Source organism: Aptenodytes forsteri, unplaced genomic scaffold (genome assembly GCF_000699145.1).
Source record: "Aptenodytes forsteri isolate BGI_AS27 unplaced genomic scaffold, ASM69914v1 Scaffold11, whole genome shotgun sequence".
Taxonomy (NCBI): Eukaryota; Metazoa; Chordata; class Aves; order Sphenisciformes; family Spheniscidae; genus Aptenodytes; species Aptenodytes forsteri.
In genome coordinates, this window is record NW_008794155.1 from 4,190,683 (window position 1) to 4,213,329 (window position 22,647).

The window sequence follows — 22,647 nt, forward strand, 5'->3', positions numbered from 1 at the left end:
ATCTCAGCCGTACAAAACAGTATTTCAGTTGTTCAGAAATACTCACCTCTCAGATCAGCAGGGTCATTCTTTTGAGCTAGCAGGTCTAGAAACCTGATTTGCAATTACCAAAAATTTCCTCAGGCCTCAAGTTCACTCAAAGATTATAAATGGCACTTTTATCAAGAGACTGTTCTGAGGGCATAGGTGTATTCTACCACTCTATTCCAATCTGAAGTGAATAAACAAGTTTTTATTTGTATTTGAGTCTGGTCTGCATAAACCATACTGAGCTGACCAGCACGTCTGCTGAAAAACTATATGGCATAAAGGAAAACACTTCTTTCAAGACAAAGAATTATTCCTACTGACATTAAATACAATTGAGTGAGAAAGCAAAGTTTATAAAGAACAAGGGCTATAAGGCAGCTTTGTTTGTGATAATGTTTATTTTACTGGAATGAATTAAACAAAGACATGAAATTATGCTCCTACGCTAGACTTACTAGTTTTAACTTTAAAGTATTTTGGTGACAAAATTTGAGGTAACTCATGATGCTGAGAGAAAAAAAAAATGATTGCAAGAGGATCCTCAAATAGGAGATACCTTGCATGAAGCTATGAATTTATTCTTCTGCTCTAATCAATTCTGGTAGTCTCTGCTAGACTCTGGACCCCGTTTTGTACACTGAACTTGAGGAACAGTATCAAGTAATTAGAGAGATTCCCAACAAATGCAACAAGTTTGATGAAAGGTCTACAAAACCTGAATTATAAGTAATGATCAAAAACCCTAAATTCATTCTGGAAAAAAGCAAATTGGAGGAAAAGCAGAATATAAGATATTCTAGAAGCTGGCAGAGAGAGGAAAGAAGTAATTTGTTCCCCAGAACCATATTAGAATATGCAGTAACGGGCAGTTTGCTAGAAATCAGGCCAAGAAAAACATTTTAAAGAAAAGCTTAACAATACAAAAGAATGGCTGGGGCATCTTTTGGAGTCTTCAGTAAAAGATCAGGCAAAAATCTCTCAAGAAGGACAAATACATCCTATCTACTTTTCTGCAAGGGTATGGACTAGATGAGGTCCCCTTCCATCCCATGAAATCCAATGTTGTAGAAGAGAGGCATTGAGTAATTCTTTTCTTCTTCAAAAACCTAACAAAACCTCCTATACTACCCTAAGGTATTTATTTAGAGTTAAATTTAATTCTACTCTTCTAAACTAGAAAAAGTCAGTCATTACCACAAATTAGGAATCAATGAAAAACAGATTGACAACTTAAGATTTAATGATTCATGAAATAAGCAAGAAAAATTGAAGAGCTAATCTAACAATCTCAATGTCACGGTGTATTTCCATATCTTCGTTACAGAATATACCAAGTAGGAAATTGAAAGCAAAAGGGAAGAAACATTTTGAATTTATAAGTATGGTTTTATATCCTGACCACAATACTGTATGTGATCACCTAGTGACAATTACATCTGGCAGACAGACAACCAACTGTAGCTCAGTAGAAAATGGGATTATCTTTATTAGCAGGCTCCTAAAAACCAGGATATCTGTTTACTCCTCTGCTTCAAAAAAGAGATTAAGAGTAATCTAATCTGCAACGCTGATCACAGTACTCTCATTTAAAATTATGCTGAAAAGATCCAGTGCTCTAGAAAATCCTGAGGTAGAGAGAAAACAATTTTTCTGCCTGCAATGAACACCTTTCAATACCTTCCTTAAAGTAGGGTTTACTGGACTTTACGGATCATGAAACGCAGCTAATTCAATTAGGTATAGAAAAATCAAAGTCAGTAAATTAGATTCGGTTTTATTTCATGCTGATATGTATTCGTACAACACATGGGATGCTTGCTGATTTAAAGTTATTGACAAAAAGAAACGTGGTTCTAAAACTGCAGACACTAAGAAGGCTGTACAAAGTAATTTCTTGTGACCGCCATCTTCCATTTCTAATGGAAAGATGTTTATAGATTACAGAAGCAACAACTGCAGTTACAAGCAGGTTTATTCTTTAGACCTACCCCTGAAGACAACTTTCTGCCCAGCATCTTAAGGGATGGAACAGAAAAAATTGCATTGCTGTTGTTGGGCAATACAATTAGAATAGATAAATCTCCACAATCATCAATCCAGTACAGCTACAAACACTGGCAAACAAAACATGCCTTTGGTATTCCAACTAAACAACAAAATACAATAATCTCTCAGCTCATCTACTAATTTACAGAAGAAAAAGGGGGGGGGGGGGGTTGTAAAGAAAGGAGGGAAAGAAAGGCAAAGATGATGACTCAACAAGATAATATAATTCATTAAGATTAAAAATGCCTGAATCCAAGAACCCCAAACTTGCTGGGGGGGGATAAAGATGGTATGCAACAAACAGGTAATAGCCCCTTTATTCCTAAGAGTGGAAGACAACAGAGAACCACATTTTCACTTTTAAATAAATTCAAATTCATGTGGATGTACTCACCTTGGTATTCTGACATGTGTTATTCAACAAAAGCTCTTTAACAAAGCAGTTAAGAGGTCAAATAAGTGTTATACTTACTGGTAATGTACCCATGATGGACCAAGGGTTTTCTTAAACTGAGTGAGTCCCACAATATCAATGTAAATGAGTTCTACAACTTTATCCCCCTGGGTAGGGCAGCCAGATCTGTTACCTACAACCTTCTTCATAATCCTAAACAAAGAAAGAAGGAATATGGAAAAGTAGTACTTTCCAAATACCTTGAATAGATGCTGTAATACTATTTATACCAGTAATTCCCCTTTCCAAAAAAGCCTTTTCCAAATCAGGAACCATGTAAGAACATTCAAATGCTAAAGATGCTCAGCATTTATTAAAGAACTGTTTATACATCAATAAAGCGCTAATTTTCACTAAAAAACTCATCTAGTTTAAACAAGAGAGTAATATGGTTGGAATGTTTAAAAATAGTGAGCTTTGAAATTATTTGAAATAATTTCTGACTTCTATTGACAGATTTATAGTATAAGAGCTCTCTATAAAATGATGCTGTCATGTTTGTTATAAAAAAAATGAAAGCTACAGAAAAAGTGTATGTGCTCAAGCTTAAAACAGACGTTTTATGCCTAATGCTGAACTAGTATGCAAAGCAAGACAAAGATATGTGGGTAGCAATTTGACCTAACATAAGCAATTAACTGCATCAAAAGTAACGTGTTTAAAGGATTTAAACCTTTATTTTAAAATCGGACACTAAGTGAAGAATAGCAGAAGCTGAAGAAGAGCACACAGAATTAGGCTAGTCCATAGCATTTCCTGTTGCAGCTGGTTAAAACACCTGGAATGTTAAAGAATAAGCTGTTTAGTTTGAATTTTACAACATTCATTTATGAAGTCTCAGGAGCCTGAAGATACAATGAAAACACAATATCCTTTTCATAGCACGTATACTTAGCTCATGAAAATAATCTTATTGTCTGTTTAGTGAATTATCACTTTCATTTTATGCTTCAAGAAATTATATACTGTTAATAGAAGCTTCAAGAGTTTACAATTTTTTTTTTTTTTGTATTCCAGTTTCAAAAGTGAAAGTAATCTCCTTACTCCTTGAGCTCTGCCAGTGAAGCTGAAATCCTGATGTCATGGCCCAGTAAGTAGAGAGATGTAATTAAATCACTCCACTGGACTAATTCACCTAGTGGGCCACCGCTAGCATTTTCTGCAATCTTGAATCCAGATTCTTCTTTCAAAAGCCCCAGATGAACAAGAATCTGGAAGGAAAGTCATATGTTAGCGTTATCGACATTAAATATGCAACTAGTATACCTCACAGCATTTTTTATTTCTATTAAATTCCAACTATGGCCAAAAAATCAACTAAAGAAATCCAATACTCCCACCCTTTAATTTTGTAATGGATCTCTAGAACAGTAATTGTAAGAATATTACCACATTGTTTTGTGCTATATTCTGCCACCAGATCAGTAATTAAGCAAAAAAATTAGTCTTATTCACAAAATAATCTGTAATTCTGCACAGAAAGTTGTGGCTCACATTAACTTATTTTGACTGAATAACCACTTATATTCTCAAGTAGGATACACTTGCTTATGCAAGACAGTATAGTTAAGGAAGGGTATGCTGTTGTGAACAAGCCATTAAGAACTTGGAAAGACTGCGTAAGAGTAACAGGATGCTTTCCCAACCTCTCCTCTCCTTTGCCACTGGAGGAGAGTTTTCTCTGTAGTTCCTTGAAATCTGTGCTTTCCTTTCTAACGAAGCACAGAAGTTGAGTTCCAAACACTTCGCAAAATACCTGGACTGTTTGAGTGTGGGTACATACAGTACCAAGCATAAAAACTCCCAAACACCAAAAACCCTTTTCCTGCACTCTTTAAAACAAAGCAACATTCAAAAAAACATTCTGTTCTAATCTCTTGCAGCTCCCAGAACTGAACGGGACATATTAAAATGAAACCACCACATGTTTTACAGAGCAACCTCAAAGGACTTTTAAAAGCAAAGAATAAGCACTAGAGCATCCCATCAAAACTGCCTGTGCAGGACAGTACTGCTTCTGTTTATTCTTGAGTTTATGTATTCTCAGATGTTATATTTCTTTAATAAACCAGGCTGGAGGGATGCTTGAAAGAGAAGGGTTGCTGCTCCTTGACAGAGGGTGAGCCTACTCAAGGGCTGTATTACGTGACAAACATTAGAGCCGCAACATGGAGCCTACGCATGGAGCCTACACTGAGAATCTCAAGCAAGGATCCGAGCTGGAGCCAGCCACACTTAAGAGAGGGTAGAAACATGACCGTGCATGGCCCGCTGTCAATCAGGACTGGCTCCAGTAAGAATAAGGCAGAAAGGGAAACCGTTGCCTTTACAGCTTTTGGCTTTACCTTAACTAGCTGAGGTAAGTAAAAAAAAAAAAAAAAAACAAACAAAAAAAAAAAGAACTTTTTACTTCAAGAATCTCATGGTTTTTAAATTGAACTCATTACAGGAGATCTAAACTGACCCAATCCAAAGTTGTGGTCAACTTTAAGTCTACTCAAATCCAAAACAGAAATAGGCCATTTAAAGTCTCAATTTTGGACAAAGATGTACAACTGTTGTTTTCTACGACTACGTAAAACACTCCAATGTCATCAGCTTGCAGTAAATTTTCAGTTTCTCCCTTTAGAAACTTCTACATAGTCTCTATTTTATCCAAAATTAAAGAGATTAGAAAACTTACTCAAAGATTGACACATGGAAAGTATGCAAAACTATTTGTAAAACAAATACCCACTGTAACAGTAATTTCAAACAGCAAAATACTTCTTGAAAAGAGGCACAAGTATAAACAAGAGCCTTTTAGATGTATTTGGTATTTCCACTCTGACATTACTTCTGGAACAAGAAGCTTAAAAGAGCCTATATGACTGCAAGTGGCAGGAATGAAAAATGTTTTCATTTACCTTTTTTCGTTTTCTCTTCTCCAAATTTTGTTTTTCTGCAAGTGATTTAATTGCTTCAATCCAGGTATCAGCCATTCGTCTGATGCGTAACATCATCCACCTGAATTCCTCATGTCTTGACATCATTTTGTAGAGATTATCAAAGTTGATACGAATTTCAGCCTTCAATTAAAGCATTAAAAAAACCCTCATAACATTAGTTATTCTTCAAATAATGTATTTTCCAGAAGTTTGAGAAAAGACTTCTCAAATGTGAACTCTGTGCTTTACATTCCTCATTTAAAAAAAAAAAAGAAAAAAGAAAAAAGATACACTCCTAACACTAAAGTCGAGATTTTTGTTCAAATATTTAAGATAACTTTAAACAGACGTTTCTAAGCCACATAAATTACTGTTATTTTTATTAGTAGTATTTGGTAACCCCAGAATACGTTTGCAATGTTTCAAAATGTATTTATTTCTGCAATGTAAGATTTGGTTTTGTTCATGTGCTTCAAAATGAGGTTAAAGTATCTCTAAAACACAATATAAAATCAGAACAGTATGCTGAAGATTCATGTATATCATGGATCTTCCAAGTACAAGGAAGTCTCCTATTATACCATGAAGGAAGAAACATTACTAGAGTATAAATTTTAAAGGAAATATTCATTTTAAAGCTAGACTGATCTAAGAACAATTGGTTTTACAAAATGAGACGCCTATATCTAAATTATGTAAGCAATGTTCATATACAGCCCAGCAATTATCTTAAAATACCTAAGTGCTACATAACTAGGTGATAACAGTTTTGAAACAACTCTGCATGCTGTAAAGTTTTTAAAGGAAAAAAATTAGGAGTAATCAAAATGTTACTACAAAACTGAAATGTATATAAGCCTCTTCTGTTAAGGCATTTTTATATATAAGGCGCAGATCTATGGGACAATAAAAATGGACAGTTTCACATATAGTCACTTAACACTGGTGAACAGCCTATGGATTTGTAATTTTTCTCAGTATCTGTGTACAATATTTCATAAATTTAAACACAAAAATGTTTTTAATGGAAATCTACCACCAAGACTGCCGTGCGAGACAACGACTGGAGAAAATACATGATGAGCTACATATATACAGTCAAGGATGTTTCCCTTCAGTTTTGAGGAGCTGAGGAATAAAAAAGGTAAATTCTAGTCTTATTAGCATCTGTGTGGCACAGGATTCCAGGATCTTTTACATGAATCACAATTACTGAATTACTTCTCATGTTTTAACATTGTTCTTGCCACTGTTTTTTGATCAGTTTCTTCATTAGGATTTTTTGCTCTCCAAGGTAAACGAGGACACCAATTTTCAACCTGTAAAACAATCACATGAAAAGAAATCATTCTATTTTACTTTCAGCTGGTCTACCAAAGTCTCTCTCTGCCTTTATATTACAGCTTTCTATGGCTTAAATAAGGCATCAGCTCATTAGTAAGCCACTGCAAGGTAAAACTGCTTTTTGCAAGAAAAGCTTAAGAAGACTTTGCAATTCAATACTATTTTAACCTTGCAAATTTGGAATCAAAAGTTGCCTTTAGATATTCATTCATGATAATGAATACAGGATATAAACCCCTTTCAAGACAGAGGTCAGCTGTTAAATGCTCTAAACAATGTTTCTCTGAGCAGTTCCTAAACGTTCTCAAAAAGCACTGAGTTTTTTATGCTTCTAGCCCTTAAAAAATACGTATTTTGGAACATTTCCCATCTCCCTAGAATATCTTTATAAAAAGGCAAAGCCTGATAAAACCCAAGGATCGAAGTTCCACCTTGTAGCAACCTAGATAAAAAGTTGAAAGAAGAATAAAACCAAAACCACCCTATTTGAAGGGTATAAGTAACATAATTATAACATAAGTAACAATATCCACAAATACTAATAGCTGTAATTCTTAGAGAAATAATCAGTGCAAATGCAATACTTCTACTGTTGTCTACTAGGAAAAAAAAAAAAGTACAACAGCTAGTAGTTAGGGAATAAACAGCTAATGGATGCAAGTCACTGAAAGCTCCTGTGCTCTTCCCCTAGAGATCTTGCTTGTCTTGTAGAATATTTATTATTCACGTGCCTTAAGAAATTAGCCCATTCACTTTGGGGAAGAAGAAATCTCACTGTTGGAGGCAAACCCATGAAAATAGAAACATAACTGTACTGTTTGGGAGGTTATGCAAAAATTTATAGGCCAGCTAAGATACCCCATCACTACCGATTAAGTTCACAACTCCCACAGAATTAGAAGTCAGAGTTGCTCTTATGGTTCCTCCAGTCACAGAGCTGTCAAAACACAATTTTACCTTAATCATGCTGCAGTAAGCCTGAAGCATTAAAGATTAGAGCTTAAGATCATACCAAATGATTGCCTAGATGACCAATCACATGAAAATAAATTAACAGACATCATAACCTCATTAAAGAGAAGAAACGTATCAAGCTTAGGTTCCTCAGACAGATTATATAGAAGCATTAATTTGAATGCTATGACTTAATCTATTCAACGTATTTAATAGAACATTTGAAAGCAGTGACTTGATCAACCTTGTTTGAAAACTTCTGATTCTTCAGTGGTCTCCAACTCTGGAAACATACTAGAAATTGTAGCAATTAACAATCCTAACTTTTACTAACGTAAGTTGTGGAATCACTGGTACAAAAGAGTTGCAAGCTACATATTACAAATCGTGCAGAGTCCCAAACTTTTTTTTTTTTTAATAGTACAAATAATTTTGAATTATTCCTAGCATTAAAACTGATCTACATTAAGATATGACATTTCAAGGACTACTGTACGTGCCCATTTTCTTGCTCCACATATTTCACATCACACCATCAGGCATCCTAAAGGAATTGAAGATTTTTCAGAGCTGCCAAGGACAGTTAGCAGCATGCCTCACTGACTGAAACACAAATACAGTTGTTCTGTGCTTTTAGAAATATTCCCTCTACTCTAAATTAAATTACAGCAATTCTAATCACCAATAAACACCTAAGGATTAGATTCAAAGTAATATCAACGTATGCAGTTGGTCTAGCATTTGTTTTTCCTTATTGATATTCAGTCAATTCCTCTTTTCATTGGAGAGATCAACTTAACTCACTGAAGGATTTTTAAATGCATACTCTTCAAAGTATGCCAGTTGTTTTTTTTATTTTCAGGACTGATAAATGCACTGGGAAGAATGCATAGGCATTCTCTTATAGAAAAAGGAAAGAATTCTGCTCATTTTTATGAGCCAATGGCTCACAAAGAGTTGTTAGATGGAGGGATAATAATTAACAAGAGCACCAAGAAAGCAAAGATGAAGCAAATGAATCTGACATACCATGGGAAGGGGAAAGAAGAAAAAACCTTATTAATTTAATGTATTGACTCAAGGGAAAGTGGGGATGGAGAGGCAAAATACTAACTGACAAACCAGCCAAACTAGGATTACTTTAATAGTGAATTTCAGATATTCTTGGGCAAAAAAGATCAGGCTTATACATGCCCCTAAGATGGAAACATTATGATAGCAAAACCAGCCAAAATGCTAATATAAATTCTGTTGTTCAGAACATGAGTTAATTTTGCAACTAATTAAAGAATCTACTGGAATTAGTAAGTCATGGTTCCAAGAGAAACTGAGAAGAAGATCAGAATACGATTAGAGTGATGGCAGAGGGCAGAACACTCAAACACTCAACACTGAAGCTCATGCACCAGAAGTCACTTCTAGATCATAGTAGATATTATCAGGTAGATACAGAGCAAAGAAAGCAAAAGTGAAAAACTACAGCAGGGAAGTCTACACAAGTCGTAACATCTGTATTTAGAGGTGCTTAGTACTCAAGAAATATCACACTTCCAACAAAACCAAGGTTTTCAGAGGGAACAGAGATACTTCTCTCTATCTCTGGTTTTTGCTTCCCTGTTCAGTGAGAGCTACAGATGATCAACAGTCTATATACACTTTGGTAAAAGGGAGAGGGATTTCAACCTACGCAACTACACAAGGTATCTAAGACTTCAGAGACAGCCTTTGTAGAACAATTGGAAAAGGAAACTATAGCACCGACAGGCTTCTACTACAGAATTAAAAAGCCTGCTGATTTGATGATACTTATACAAGATATCTAGCAGGCTGCTAAGTTTTATCGCTGCTTTCCTCAAAACCCACAGCAATTGCATTTTTATATGTATTTCAAGTAAAAAGCTTCCAGTTAACTGTGTTTTTGCATTGCACTATGTAAAATTAAGGTCTACAGCAGTACAAAGCCTCAATAAAGACCACTTAAAAATCCTGTAAAGAAATAGTACCCAATATTTTGTGTCAGAATTAAAAGCAACGGTTTGCACTAAGCCAGATGAGTAGCAAAATGAACTTTGTGTTCTTCTCGTTAGCCCCATGTAATGATACACAGTAGAGCAGAATACATACTACTTCTGTTGCATCATTTCTGAAATATGTGTAAAAATAGTGCAAATAACCATACTGTTGACCTTTTTCAAGACAACCACTTTCTGCTCTTTCATTACCTGGCCTTACTCTCTTGCCCAGTGTACCAGTACTCAATTCAAACTGAGCACTTAAGCATCTCCTGTCCAGAACATGCAATTTCTCACCGTTAAGCCTAGGAACTACTTCTAATTGCAGCTCTCGGCAGGACCTACAGTTTCATGAGAACTTCAGATGACCTAGAAAGTGGATGGGTGGGGGTTTTTGTTTGTTTGGTTTTTAAAGAACCAAGTATTGCCACTTCGGCTAATTGCTTCAGGGTTTCTCATACAGAATACCACAAGGATGCCTATAACTAAATATGAAAGCTAAGTGGTTAAGTAATTTTCCTGGTTGCCTTGCATGACCTGAAGATGGCCCACAACAGTAACTCTAGTTGTACTCATCTCTGAACAAGTCCTGCAACTGTTCTTCTCAGATTCAGGCTATTTAACCACTGCCATGGGAACTTCTTTGAAAACAAAGGTGGGTGCTATAGTCTTTGAAAAATGCAGAAGGATGCTCATGAAATGATCTTGTTCCCAGCAAACACCAGTGAAAACTTAATCCATTTTTCTCAGACTTATTGAGGTAAGGTAAGTACAAATCGGGTTTTATTTCAGTGAGTACTCACTTCCAACTATAGATGTGGGAGGAAAAAAAAAGGTAAAGGAATGTCTAGAACTGCTCAGATTGGCTTGAGTGGAAGCCTTCAATCTCTTTCGTCTTGCATGACAAACAAGCACCAACAGTGATGCAAGCTCCGTGAAAAGACCTGGTGCCCGGAACTTGCCTTTCTCCCCTTGCCCCCAAATTGCCTAAAGAAAGCCTATCCGCTTTCATTCAAACTACTAGGGACGAGACAGAGATAGGGCAGGGAATGTGAGGGGAAGAATTAGAGACATTGTTTTGCAACACATTTTCTGGAAGCTCCTAATACAGAACAGGGTGGCGGGGGGGGGCAGGACAGGACCTGCTTTGGTTGATTTTGTATCATACAGCCTAACTCATAAGAAAAAATTTTGCAGAAAATGCAACAGCATTAAAGCATACCTTGTCCTGGGCCAGGAATATTTGTGATTAAATAACATGTACAATGGGAAAAAAGTGTGTGTGTGTATACACAGAAATGTGCGTATAGATGTGTATGTATATGATTATATCAGGAAGATGATATAGCACGTGCTAAGGCTGCAGTATGCAGTTACAAATCTGGTATTGTTCCATACACACACCCCTTTTCTCTGTCATTGGCAATGATGACAGAAAGGATTATGATATCACTAAAGTGGATCTAGATGAAATCTCCATCAGAAATGTTCAAATATTTCAGCTTTGTATTTGTTTAGGTACAGAATACCCACATGCAACAAGCCCCAAGTTTGAGCAAGGGGAAGGAGGGCAGCAGCGTTCATTTGGATGCTGCTCTTCAACTTGTTTATGTGTTTTATTTGTTCATTTAAGACAAAACACAGAAGTTGTCTCCAAAGAAGGAACCAGGACTCCTCTTCCCCCTTTCCAGGACAACCTTCCTCTCACTGGGTTAGCATCACTTCTTTCTCTAGCTTATTCTCTCCATAGCAACCAACTGTTACACTGTCATGTACATGATTTAATAGGAAGGATGTGATATCAGACTATAGATTAGCAGTAAAAGAGGATTGTTGGAAAGCAGCAACTGCAGATTTGAAGACTGATAATTTTTTAGATGAGTGATATAAATGCTAAGCTATTATTCAGAACACACTATATTTATCTTTCTACTGTCATATTTTTGAATAAGACCAGCTGTGCCTCCTGTACCTAGTGTTGAATTCAATGCCAATCAAATGCATTAGGTAGTCTTTGATCATGCTCAAGAAACTAGCTCCACCTGAGAAGTCAAGTATTCCCTACCTGGTTTTGAATTGCAGTAGACACAGCGCTGTCTAGAGCATATGTAGCTAACTCCATAAGGTTAGGTTGCATTGTACTTCAGAAGTCCAAAATTTAAGTGCTACATGATTCCAGATATCAGTGAAAAGTCAGTGTTCTGAACTGCTTTAGGGTGTTCATGCCCAGATTCTGCTTAAACTGAACTCGAGAGTTTCTCTAATCTCTTATCATAGGCAATCCACTCTCACCGTGAATTTACATAGCTTACTGGTAAGTGACTTAACACCAAAAAAACCAAACTTAAGAAATTAGAAGAGTATGTTTTATAGAAGTTTTGCAGGTATCTGTTCCAATAACTCTTCCTCAGAAACACATTGAAACTGAAGGGAACTCAAGATTGCAGCGCTCGGCTATATTGCAGAGCAAGGACTTCAAGCATTGTTGTAAGAACCTGGCAAACATCTGTAGCACTCAGGTAGTCTGAGCCTCTTCGAAACCGAATGAAAGTATACTCTGCCAGCAGCTCTCCACATCCAAAATTTCAGGAAGTCCTTTATGCTTTTAAAGAGTCATAATGGGAGTTTAATAAAGCAGAAGCTGAAGGGTACTCTCTCTAAACACCTGGGATAATCTTCATTTTGGACTATTCCGAAGGGCAGGTGCAGCCCATCCACAGGGAAACTAAAGCAACTTTCTTTGCACATCAGGTGAACAGCGTTATTGCTCAGTGTAATTCTATCCACAGTGAAGTGTTGCTATTAAGTATCTTATGTCAGTCCCAAAGTGGGAAATAAAAAAAAAACAACAGTGCTGCAGTATCTGCTGAAAGAAGGTGCATCTTTAAATTTATTAGGCAGTATGAAAGCAGGCAGAGAAGAGAACTCATAATGTTCACTTAGAAAATCCATTTGAGAATTTGTTGCAAACGAACTGCTCCCATTGGGAAGGCGACTTTCTCAACTCCTCTAGAAGCTGTAATACCTATCTTTTGTTTAGCATTTCCTCACTGATGGGTAGCCATTTTGAAGGTGCTACAAAATCTGCAGTGTGCAAGATGACTGCCTGCCCGTTTAGTGAAATGGAGGAGTGTACAGGTAACTTTGGATTTGTTTGTTTCCAAAGGCAATCCCAAACATTGGGTGTTAGGTACTCACAGTCCCAGTGACACTGCAACACAAAATTTTATACACAACCATCAATCAACAAATGGTCTCTTATCTAACATCAGTAATGTGCACTGGATTTGATCCCTCTCCTACATTAGCATCTACACTTTTTCCAACAAGACAGAAAAATATTAATCCTGGTTTAAAATGACTGAGGTAGAAAAGATAACTGACCCCCAATCACCCAAATCCAGGCCAATACACTAATGGATGATTTGGGGATGAAGTACTGACTATCATTAGCATTTCAATTTCTTAGGGACACATGTAAGATGACTAAAGAAGTTCAAGCTTTTGCTGCTTTACATTTCAGACAACAATACTATTTTTGTCAATTTTCTGAGTAATTGTGTAGAATTCAAAGTTGGTTTGATGTTAAATTACAATGAAGAAATGCAAATCATTAACTCACCTCAATGTCAGAAATTAGATTACACATGCAGCGGAAGTTGTGGAAAGGGGGACTTCCACGCAGACACTAGCAAACTGCAGTAAACCAGCAAAACCGCAAGAATTTGGGGAACCTGTATAATTACGATTCCCAGGTGTTTTCACTAAAATGTGCCTCAGACTACAGCTTGTATTCTGGAAACAAACCCACATTCAAAATCACCTTCAGTTTGTATTTTTCTGCTCCATCTCTCAAAGCAAAAGTAACAGTGTAAAGAAAAATACTGCTGCAACCAAACCATGCATTCTGTTTCCATCAAGTCTGAAGAACTGAAAACAAGAATTCTCTCCAGTGGTATACTAGCAAATGGGCAAGAGTCTCAAAGACTGGTCTTTGAAATGGTTTCAGTCTTTTGAAGTGTTGGATCCACTTCCAAGATGGGTACCAAACATCACGCTTGCACCTGAAAGGCGAGCTGGAGATCCAAACCCTGGGATTTTGTTGGATCCACTTCCAAGATGGGTACCAAACATCACGCTTGCACCTGAAAGGCGAGCTGGAGATCCAAAGCCTGGGATTTTAATGAGATCTGCCCAGCTCCAGCAGGTAAACGTCAATGTAATGACCCCTGGGCAGTGGTAACTTGCATCACAGCTGCTGGCTGACCAGCAAGCACAGCAGCAGTCCCACTCCTGTGTGGCAAGCAGTTATTTCAGAGAAAGCATGTATCTAGATAAAGAAAAGGAACGATAAGACCCCTCCGCTTTTTTTTTTTGGTTAAGCTGGGAAACTGTGTGAAAAATTCATTTTCTAGAAGATTTTTTAAAAGCTTCATTCTTCAGCTGCAAACTGACATTTTACAGTGAAATATATTTTTGTACTGTCTAGAAATTCATTTTCTTACATTTCTCCCCAGAGGCAGTGCCATCCGTGAAAGTTACAACTGTGCCAGTGACATTACAGTGTTAAACAACTGGCTTTTTCATAACTAAATGCTAAGTTTAAAAGGAAGTAGCTCTTCTCAATGGACAAGTTTGTATCACAGTTAAAAGGAAACAAGTCCCAACTATCCAGAAACGTTAGTTAGCTTAACTTGCTTTTCAGTTTTTGCTACTTCTAATCCCTGCCTTGCTCTGTTATTCAGGAGAATGTAAGTCTGGTTTTGCTGTTCAGGCCATTGTGTCTCCTCCAGTCTTCAAAGGCTCCAGCACAATTAGCATTATGAGGACTGCACAGTTGCACATCATCCACCAAGAGTGATACAGTGCCTGCAGCAAAACATCAAGATAGAAGTGCAAAAATTCTTGCAGCTTTATCTGCAAGTCTGTACAGGGAACAGCTTTAAATAAAAAAAATACAAGCCTGAGTGCTGGATTGCTTCTTGCTTTCCTTCTGCTGCCACACTCACCTCCCATTCTGCTCAAGCAGCCAAGACAACAAGAAAAGAGCTGTTCAGCTAGCTGTTCTTACGTTCCTGCAGGAGTGCCATCCAAAGCAAGCCAGAGAAGGCAGACCTGCTAATACTCGCACTTGTGCAAGCTCTTCAGAAGAGAAGACTTGGGGCAGGCTGGATTTTGACTGCACTGTTTCAATTTTGCAGACACACATTGTGGAAACATAACAAGGGCACATGACAGATACCCAAAGACTGGGGTTTATTCCAAGCTTTGTTTCTAAACCGTTGCATAAACTGTGGGCAAGCTACTTTGTGCCTCTTTGGTTCTGACCCATATCACACACCAAAATGTAATATTTTGGGCTCCTTTGTTTACAGGTTTAAAATTGTATTACAGAGAGTGCTAGATGAGTGTAACATAATACCCTAACTGAACTGCTTCAGAAGAAAAAAGTAGATCCCAAAAGAGTATGAAAGAGCACAGGCGCTTATCACACCAGATTGTAGAGGCGATTTTAAGAGCAGAAGTAGACATATGCACAATTTGATGCATATTCTGTCATGTTCAAACTGAGATTATGAATAATTTGACGCATATATTGCCTTTTCAAGCAGAGGATATGTACACAACCATCTTATTCCTATACTGTAACCTTAAAATAAAAAAGAAAAATCTTAACAGTAATATCCTTCCAAGTACCCTAATACATTTTAGTATTTTAAATCAGTGGTTTTGACTCGAGTGCTCTGTAGACACATTTATCATTCAGCTGTGCAACCATACTATAAACTGTCAACTCTTCATCGCTGTCCACTTTGACAAATTACTTTTGCAACAGCATTTCCAAGTTATCCTTAGCAGCCAACACACCTCATAAATCCACATCATTGTAGTGTTATTAGAATTTCATTTCATGCTTGCATTCGCAAACATTTAAGCTTTCAACCTCTGCTGCTGGGCATTAATCATGGAATTAATCATAGGATTAAGAACGCCAAATTTAAACTCAGTGTTAATAACATGCTCACCCAGTATTAGTTTTACATTCTGTCATGGGAGAACACTTTAAAAAAAAAGTACAAGACCTTTGTCTGAAGTTCCCAAATATACACACAGACTAATTGTACTGTTTTCCATTATGAAATGAGAAGTTGCCCAAATTCAATATTGCTGCTTAAAGAAAAATTTCAAATCCCTAGACCCATGAGAAAACAAGCACTTGGCCTCTGTAAATCTGCTTGCATTTTGCCATGAGGATGAGCTGAAAGATCAATTATGAAAAAACTAACAGCATCAACTGAGTTTCCAAAACTGATGATCAGAGAAGATTGTCACAGAAAATACTGTGATTTAACAGACATACAAAATAATAAATGTCATTCAAGAATGTTAGATTTTCAGTTGACTCAATTGACATGTACCCTCATTTTTAAGATACATCTGCATTAAAAACATGAAGCACCAGCTGGTTGACAGAATACTATGTGCAAACGTAACTACGCTGATGCTAAAACATAACCTTTTAGTAGAAACTTAGATCAACTTCAGATGATTATGAAACCGTATCTCTAGCTTCTATGATAAATAACAGGTTAAATAATATAGAGATCCTGTATCTTTTCCTTCCCCAGCTTTATAGCCCATAAATAAATCAACACTTGGTAATAGCAATGGAATGAGTCAAATTTGTGATTCAACCCAGCCTTTTTTATTTCTTCAGATACGTGTTTTGGGTATGCATTTAACTATTACTGCTGCTTAAAGCAATGCCCCAAGAAGTTCAATCACAGTCAACTGAGTAAATTAACAGAAACTGATTTCATTATGACTGAATTACATACGTAATACTTACTGTTTTAATCTCAGATACATAATTTAAAAACCCAGCCCCTCCCCCCAAATCCTGCAGAGACTACACAATTAATACTAGTTTGCAATTCTGCAACCACATTGGCTCTCGCACTTCTTTATAAGCAGTAAGTCACTAGGTATCAATGCTACTTCCAAGATCAGTTGCTGTAAGTTATCAAAATTTTACAAATAAGAAAGAAGAGGTCAAGTGCCAACATATCTGCAACTTCACTCAAAAACATGACTTTCAGGTTTTTTTGTTTTCTGTTAACAGACTCTGCAATTCATGAACAGTATCCAAGCAGGAAGTGGCCATGCTTCTTAGGAGGATGTACCACCTACTTCTGCTTTCCAAATTTTACATCCCAAATGCCTCCCTATTACTACCTCAGGAGCTACATAGAAAGCAACAGAAAAAGTGTTCAGATGCAAGGATCTATGGCTGAATTCATACCTCAGTTAAACAGGATACCTAGTATGCACTCCCTGGACAGTTGCTGTTTACATCACTTCAGTTATAAACATTAGAATTCTCCAGGCTAGAAACAGCTGGAGGACTTATGAATAATAGCAACACACTTCATAATAATCCTGTTTTAATAGCTTTTTCCTCTTTATAGAATTTTTCTGAAGTTACGATTTCTTTTGAGAAAAGTTTGCCAACAGTTACCAAAAATACCAAGGCACTGTGATGTTCCCCTTCTGCAGATTAAAAGATTACTGACCTCACTGAGGTAAATAAAAAAGGAGCATGTGGACCCATCTACACCGTAACTTGCATAACAGGGATCCGATCGCCACATATCTTTCATCCACTGTAACAGAACAAAAAACATAGTCTGTTAGGTTTAAGTACTACCTAATAACTCTATACTATTTCACACTGAACTCAGAAACAGAGGAAAGCTGCAAGCGACTATATCCAACCAGATAAAATCACAAATAACAAAAAAGGAATTTCATGAATATATTGCAGCGTAATGCATCTCTGCATTCAGCTACATCAGGGAAGTAACTACATAACAGACATGAGCACAGTTTATACAAACTGGTAGCCAGGCAAGCAGAGGCAAATACCAAGAGATAGAATCAGGATCCAGACATATGGGTGTGGTTGGGGTTGACTACATTGCCCCCCCCCCCGTTTACACTTGCTCTGGAATTTAACAGATCATTTCAGCTACCAAGACTGAAATCTGCCCGATTCTGCCAAGAATCTGCCATTTCTGCAGCAGCAATTCATTTAAATCCATATTTTAATATTCAAATAATGTATTACATAGCCACTATGCAGCCAGTTTGTCAAAATGGATCAAAACACAGACCAGAGATTTAACACAGGTTTTTGGGATTTTTTTTAAATACTATTGTCTAAGAGTTTTATTTAGAGAAAAAGGCAACATAATTTCACTCATACTTTGGTAGTTATTTATTTTCACTTTCAGAAATAAATTGTAATACTTGATAATGATATTTAAGTGTCCAGCAATTTTACTTTTGTCCCCCCACTACTACATTTGAAATGTATCCTGGGGAAAAAAACCAAAAACCTGCATCTCTGCAAGTTTTGGTTTTTGGGGTGGGTTTTTTTTTTTCTTTCCAACCAAAGTCTGATGGCTTTCAATATTTGGCCTTTCCAACTGCATTATTAGTAAAATATAGAATTTATGTAGAATCAACTGTGAACCCCAAAGTTCTGGTTGCACACTTAGTGCAGTGCCTAGCTTGTAAGCAGAAGAGGCAGAATGTTTTTAACAGAAAAGGGGAAGGGAGGAACCGGACAGAGCAGTTGGCAAAGAGGGGAAAGAAGTGTAAACAAATGTCTTGCTGAAACAGAGAAAGGACTTGAGTGGGGTACAGACAGAATCCCAGTCCTGGGGTAGGGGAACGCCAAATGACTCATCATGGGGAAGAAAACTGGGCTTTTCAAAAAGGAGAAGAAAGCTTCTCAATAACAAGACAGCATTCAAATAATAAGGCATTTTATTAAATACTATAGCATTATAATATAATATGGCATTTTATGCCTGTCTTAACAGGATGCCACTTTACTTCTGCAGCAGTAGCATTAAAGGCTTGAGGTGAGCAGTGTTCTAGTGACACACACTCCTAAACATCCTCTTTTCTTTTTTGACCCAGTTGTTCTCGTTTTACACCATTGTCTGAGTAGTGACCTCTTGCAACATACGTTCAGTTTTTAACAGAACACACACAATAAGATTAAAAACAGTTCAGTTACCTTTATTTTCCCTTCACAGTGAGGAAAACCATCCATAGGAGGCAATTCACACTGTTCTTGGGCTCCATTTATGAGATCTAAAGAGAAACACAGACCATAACTGAATTTCATTTTACAGTTCTGACAGATAGCCTAACGAATCCTTCCTTTTATTTTCATGAATCCTCAATCCAGACTGACTGAAGAGTCCTACTGTGTAATATTTGTTGTAACATTAAAAAACTCAGTGTGCTCTTTTTTGACTATAGGAGAAAATGGTTGCACGGATTTCAACTCTGACTTGCAGTAGAAGTGCTGAATTACAAAAACTGGTCTATGAAGACTTAAAAATTAAGCTAATCCACACTGAAAATAATAAAAAGCAAAATATCTTCCTAATCAAAGCGTGCTTAAAACTACTAAATTGCAACAACTTGTTTCCGATTGTCAAACATTTGTAAGATGTATATTGCTCTTAAACATAAAAACTAGGTTTTCAAGGTCTGTTATCACTTTATCAAATACCCATGATCCACAACTTGGCATCAGATATATGACCCAATTAATAAATGTTGCAATATGATCTAAATTTACAACTGAGTAGCACTACATTGCATCTCATGAGAAAAATTTCCTGTGGTCTCCCAAGAATTTTCTTCTTTTTTGCCTATTTTAATATTTTATCATTCTAGATTTTTGCAACACATTAAAGAGTGTAATACAGAGCAACACTTCTAGCCCATGAGCCAAGGAAAAAGGAGCAGTTTTAAAGGGCATTACCACATCAACTCCAGGATGGGACTTTCTTCTAAGAACTCAGAAGAACCCTCTACCGCAGGCCTTTAAGGCAAGAAAAATGACTAATGCGATGGAGAGATTCTTGCCAAAGGCAGTGGAGGATAAAGTTTTCAATTTAGGTAGTTCATCCCAGAGTTATCTAAATTATACCTGCATCATTTCTGACTTTTCCCACGGGCAAGAATCAAGAACATTAAAGCCAGCCAGCCATCAACCTAGGAACACTTCATGCTATAGCAGTTATAGTGCACGACTTCACCCAGAATATGCTAATTAGAGATCTCAGGAAAAAAAAGGCTGCAGAGTTAGAATAGAGTAGGGACAAGATCAGTGGATAAAAGTTAGAACATTGTATTATATACAAAAACCACCTCCTGACTTATCTGAATATTTTCCATTTTTTTGCAAATAGTTTCTTTTAAAGATAAAACTTGAAATTCGAGTGAAGCATTGCAAAACGGAGCGGATGGAGAAAGAACCACCATGCCAGGAAGACGACACTTACTTGGCAGTCTCTGCAGCAGCAGTAATTTGACAAACTGAGCTGTACTGCCAATGACAATAACACTGAAGCAAAGTAGTTTTTAAGATAATTTTGTAATTTCAAATCAATAAGCACTTTCAAAATACTCTCCCTTATCTTCTTAACCTTATAGGATTCTTGCAGACTAGACCACTGACATCTATGGCTCTGATTTCTGATTCAAGAACATACAGAGCATGCATACAGATATCAACAATTTAAAAGTATGTTCTAAATTCAGTCAGTACAGCTAGATAACAATGGGACTTTTTGTTTTACTACAGTTCAGGAATCAGACCTTTCACTTGAATCACAATGAAATCAGTGCTTGAGATCAAACAGTACCTTAAACTGAAAAGAGGCACGGTTAAAATGATGGCAATTTTCAGTACTCAATATAATGCCATTAGGAGACCTTTATGGTCTAAACTGTGGGCTTTCTTTTCCTTTTTTTCTTTTTTTTACAAACACATAAGCCTGAATACAAAATAAGTACATAGCTTTTATAAGGCATGTCAAATTCAGATCTTCCTAAAACATAAAAGACATCTTAAATCTATGATATAACATCAGAGATGCAGTTCAACCACAGGGGAAAGTTCAACTTTCAGCATCCTACTGAACTTAGGGTTGAAAATTCTGAATGTCTGGGCAATTCTATTCAATCAAACAAGTCTTCCTATCAATTTCAGTTGCATTTGGACAAGTTATACTTGTCATGCTCAAAGGTTTTTTTTGTTCCACCTGTAGCTACTATATATATAATCAACCAACTGTAATTAGCAATTTTCAGAAAGGTAAGAGACAATTATTAAACCCTTAAAGAGAAGGTATTATTAACAGTATTCAACATGCCTTTCCACATACCTTTTCCACTGCAACAGTGCTTTCTTAAGGGGTATCCTTCCTCAGCCACTACCCACTCCTCACCATGCCAGCACTACCATTCACTTGACTCTTGGTTGGATCACCGATACTTATCAATTAAAAATAGTTCTTGCCCAAAAGTATTACTTGAAACCAGAAACAGTTTTTTGATTGGCACTACAGAAGAAGCAAAGCAGAGGTGGGAATGACAGTACCCCAGGGGCTGCAGCTGCAGGAGGTGTCGCTGGCACAGCCTAGCAAAGCCACTTAAGAAAGCATAACATACAGTCTTTGCACTGCTTGCTCTGGGCTAAACGATACTCCTCTGCAAGATGGCCATTCCTCCTTAGACTTGATGTTACTCCTTCAGTTCCTTATTTGTCAAAAGTAGAAAAGTACTTAAAAGCTGCTCTTCTGCCCTTTCTGTTGATTGGAAGGTATAGCTTGCCAACACAAAGGATCCATGAACTTTGTCTTCTATCTCAAGCTAACTATGCTATCATATGACTACCTTCCAGTTCAGAGGGTTAGTCAAGCAAACCCTCTCTTCTTCTGAAGTCCCTTTAAGTACAGGGTAATACATAAACACAAGCTATAATTCTTTATTTTACAGCATAAACATCTAGTGTGCCAAGTTTATCACTTATATTGCATTCTAATGGGTATCTTGTGATCTGTCAAAGAAAGGAAGGATGGAGAAAAAAAACCACAAGATACAGAGAATGGCCTCATTTTTGGTAGATGCACCACTGCGGTCTAGATACCTGTTTGCTTTTGTCATGTGTAAACACGTTTTCTGCATGCAAGTGTGTTTTTGTAGATGGGCACTGATCTTTGCTATTGTTCACTGTTCAAAAGGTTTTACAGGATCCCTGTATTTGCAAGAATAAAAATTGCCTTCTTAGAACAGTCACATATTGCACCCACCGCACATTTCAACAGCTCAGATCAGCTGTGGCAGTACTACATACAGATACTTTCCAAGCAGAAAGCCAACTCTCCCAGCTCTCCCTGTTCCTGCCCATTCCAAGAAGTAAAAAGCAAGAGCCAGACATTTACGTCAGCACAAGCTACAGATTTTCTCAGGCTTCTGGTCTCCCCTGTGGCCAGCTGCACTAGGGCTTTTCCAGAGCAGTCCCACTCTTGCTCTTCCACTCAGATGATTTACATACAAACAGCATACTGATCTCTCCAGGATACTCTGTATGTATAGGGAACACAAAACACTGATGTGCACCTTTATCACTTCTAACTGATCACTTGAAATGCTTGGTGAAGTATTAATGTCTCTAGTAACATTTTCAAGAGTACCTGACATCTTTCCCCCTCCTTGCCAGCAGCAGTAAACGCTCCTAGGATTCACCTTCCTCAAAAATGTTAACACCTTTTTTCCACCATTACAGATTCTGAAGATGCTTCACATGCCCACCAGCTTCCCACTCCATTTTCCCACTCAGCCTTACCATGGATCTATCCCAAACACCTATACCAACTTTCACTCGCTTCATTCACAGCTACTAATCAGGTAATAGCATAGTGAAGGGAATTCTATAACGCTTAAATATAAACTGTCCCATGAAACAATTTACATAAAGTATTATCTAGAGCAGAACAAAATGTAGCAA

General features: G+C 37.0%; 1 protein-coding gene across 1 annotated transcript in view; it reads right to left on the reverse strand.

The window, feature by feature from the left end:
* The window catches only part of MGAT5 (mannosyl (alpha-1,6-)-glycoprotein beta-1,6-N-acetyl-glucosaminyltransferase), an 86,211-nt gene that overhangs the window by 46,067 nt on the left and 17,497 nt on the right, over positions 1-22,647 (reverse strand). The window contains exons 3-8 of the mRNA XM_009279908.2: positions 18,856-18,932; positions 17,342-17,431; positions 6,705-6,776; positions 5,437-5,598; positions 3,575-3,741; positions 2,549-2,683 (exon numbers count right to left, since the gene is read on the reverse strand). Of these exons, the coding sequence (XP_009278183.1) occupies positions 2,549-2,683; positions 3,575-3,741; positions 5,437-5,598; positions 6,705-6,776; positions 17,342-17,431; positions 18,856-18,932 (703 nt within the window). The remainder of the gene's footprint in view (positions 1-2,548; positions 2,684-3,574; positions 3,742-5,436; positions 5,599-6,704; positions 6,777-17,341; positions 17,432-18,855; positions 18,933-22,647) is intronic.